Below are 1,990 nucleotides of genomic sequence, written 5' to 3' on the forward strand. Positions count from 1 at the left end.
TATTATTTTACGCCACTATCGGCACAATTTATATAATTAAAGAGGCAGGCAGTCAGTACCTGATAGACTGTCGAACTTGTCCAAGACAACCACCCGTTGGCGTGGAGTACAGTGGTTGTCTTATACAGGTAGACGTCTTGAGTAGTGTCAGGACAATGTTATAAAAATCGCAAGATGGAAACGGAGGAAGCATTAAATGACTATGACGGTGTCCATGTGCTTCTCTTTACTCTATCAAACAAAGAAACAAACAAACAAACAAACAAACGAAACAGACAAAAATACAGACCTACGGGTATATGACACCAACCCCCCTCCTCCCTAACCCGCCCTAGTTTGTGTCCATCTGCTTTTCTTCCCTCACACAAACACAATCCCCCCTCTCCCTCCTATTCCCCTCTCACCTGTAGAGCCACACAGACAGCCTCCAGCACCCTCCTCTTGGTCTCCGGGTCGACAGAGAGGCCAGTGGTCTCCCCTCCCACCGACTCCACCAGCAGAATGCTCTCCGCCGTCCTCTGTACGTCGTCGTCTATCACGGCCGGCGGCATGACACTGTGCGACCCGTGTGACGTCATGCTTCTGTGCGGGCCTGTCCTCGTCTGTTGGTCGTTACACCTCCAGCGGTTTTTTGCTGGTGGGTGGAGGGTGAATGGTTTGTGTAATCTGATTTTAACAAAAAATGAAACTATCTATCCATTTATCTATTTGTCTGTCTGTCTGTCTGTCTGTCTGTCTGTCTGTCTGTCTGTCTGTCTGTCTGTCTTTATCTATTGGGTTGTTGCCGGTTGGTCGCCAGTCCTCTAGCGGTTTTTTGCTGGTAGGTGGAAGGGATGAGTGGCGGGTGGTGGGATGGGGAATGAGTTTGGTTAGTTGATTTTAAAAAAATTATGTCTGTCTGTCTGTCTAGCTATCGTATCTAGTTATCTGTCCGTCTATCTACCTCAGGATGACTCGGCTGTGGTGTGAAGCTATATAAGAACTTCGTTGATGCGCACAGAAATAAACACCCCCCAACCCCCCCCCCAAAAAAAACAACAACAACAACACATAACACACAACAACAAACATCGGAGCTCTTTTTCCGCAATGGAGGGTGAGAAGAGGTATTTTGTCGAGTATCTCCGCCTGTCTACTAGTACTAGGGTGGTGTAGTTCCCTTAACCAAAGTTGGCACTGCCAAGCTGGATTGCTGCAGCCCGTCTTTTCAATGGTCTCAGTTACGTGGACTAGGGATATGACAATATACGCTCATTTATTTAACACAATGACAATTTTTAATTTTTAAAAAAATAAATTTGTGGGATGGAGGGGTTTGGTTTTTTTATGTGTGGTTTTTTGTTTGTTTTGTGTGTGTGTTTTGTGCAAGTTACCCTTTATATACGTGTGAAGAAATGTTGCTTATTATTGAGGCTATCCTGATCTCTCTGCTTGCCAGAAATAGTCTTGAGAAACATACGTGGGAGGTTGGTGGGTGCTCTTGTGTAGTTTGCTTCTTCTTTTCTGCCAAACATATTATTATAGTATCGTCTTATCTCCCCTCCTTCTTTTTGTGTCTGTTACTCTCTTGTAACACCTCTAATCTTCGGCGCTTATATGACCTTATTGTGTTGCAAGTGCCGTAAAACGCTTACTTAAAGTATTTATCACAAACTTGACAGGTACTCAGAATTTAATTGTGAATTCAGACCCATAGAAAAGTTTTGATTCTCAATAAAAATTCTTCCCACTAGGGAATCACACTGGTGTCTCCTGCGTACGATGGCGAACACCCTTACCGCTGTACCACAGTTCCGGTGAAGTTTGGGTTGATTTGTGTGGATTAACTGTCTGTTTTGTTTAACAGCATCAATGATTTTTCAAAAAATCATATCATTGCATATACGTACGGCGGTCGATAATATTTGCCACGTCACGTATGTAGTCATGATTTTACGATGGAGCGAGAGAGAGAGAGAGAGAGAGAGAGAGAGAGAGAGAGAGAGAGAGA

General features: G+C 44.1%; 1 protein-coding gene across 1 annotated transcript in view; it reads right to left on the reverse strand.

Moving 5' to 3' along the window:
* Positions 1-578, reverse strand: part of LOC101852397 (keratin, type I cytoskeletal 10) — a 4,787-nt gene extending 4,209 nt beyond the window's left edge. The window contains exons 1-2 of the mRNA XM_035968969.1: positions 405-578; positions 60-136 (exon numbers count right to left, since the gene is read on the reverse strand). Coding sequence (XP_035824862.1) covers positions 60-136; positions 405-578 — 251 coding nt within the window. The remainder of the gene's footprint in view (positions 1-59; positions 137-404) is intronic.
* Positions 579-1,990: the final 1,412 nt, after the last annotated feature.

The sequence above is a fragment of the Aplysia californica genome, unplaced genomic scaffold (assembly GCF_000002075.1).
Source record: "Aplysia californica isolate F4 #8 unplaced genomic scaffold, AplCal3.0 scaffold00101, whole genome shotgun sequence".
In the NCBI taxonomy this organism is placed as follows: Eukaryota; Metazoa; Mollusca; class Gastropoda; order Aplysiida; family Aplysiidae; genus Aplysia; species Aplysia californica.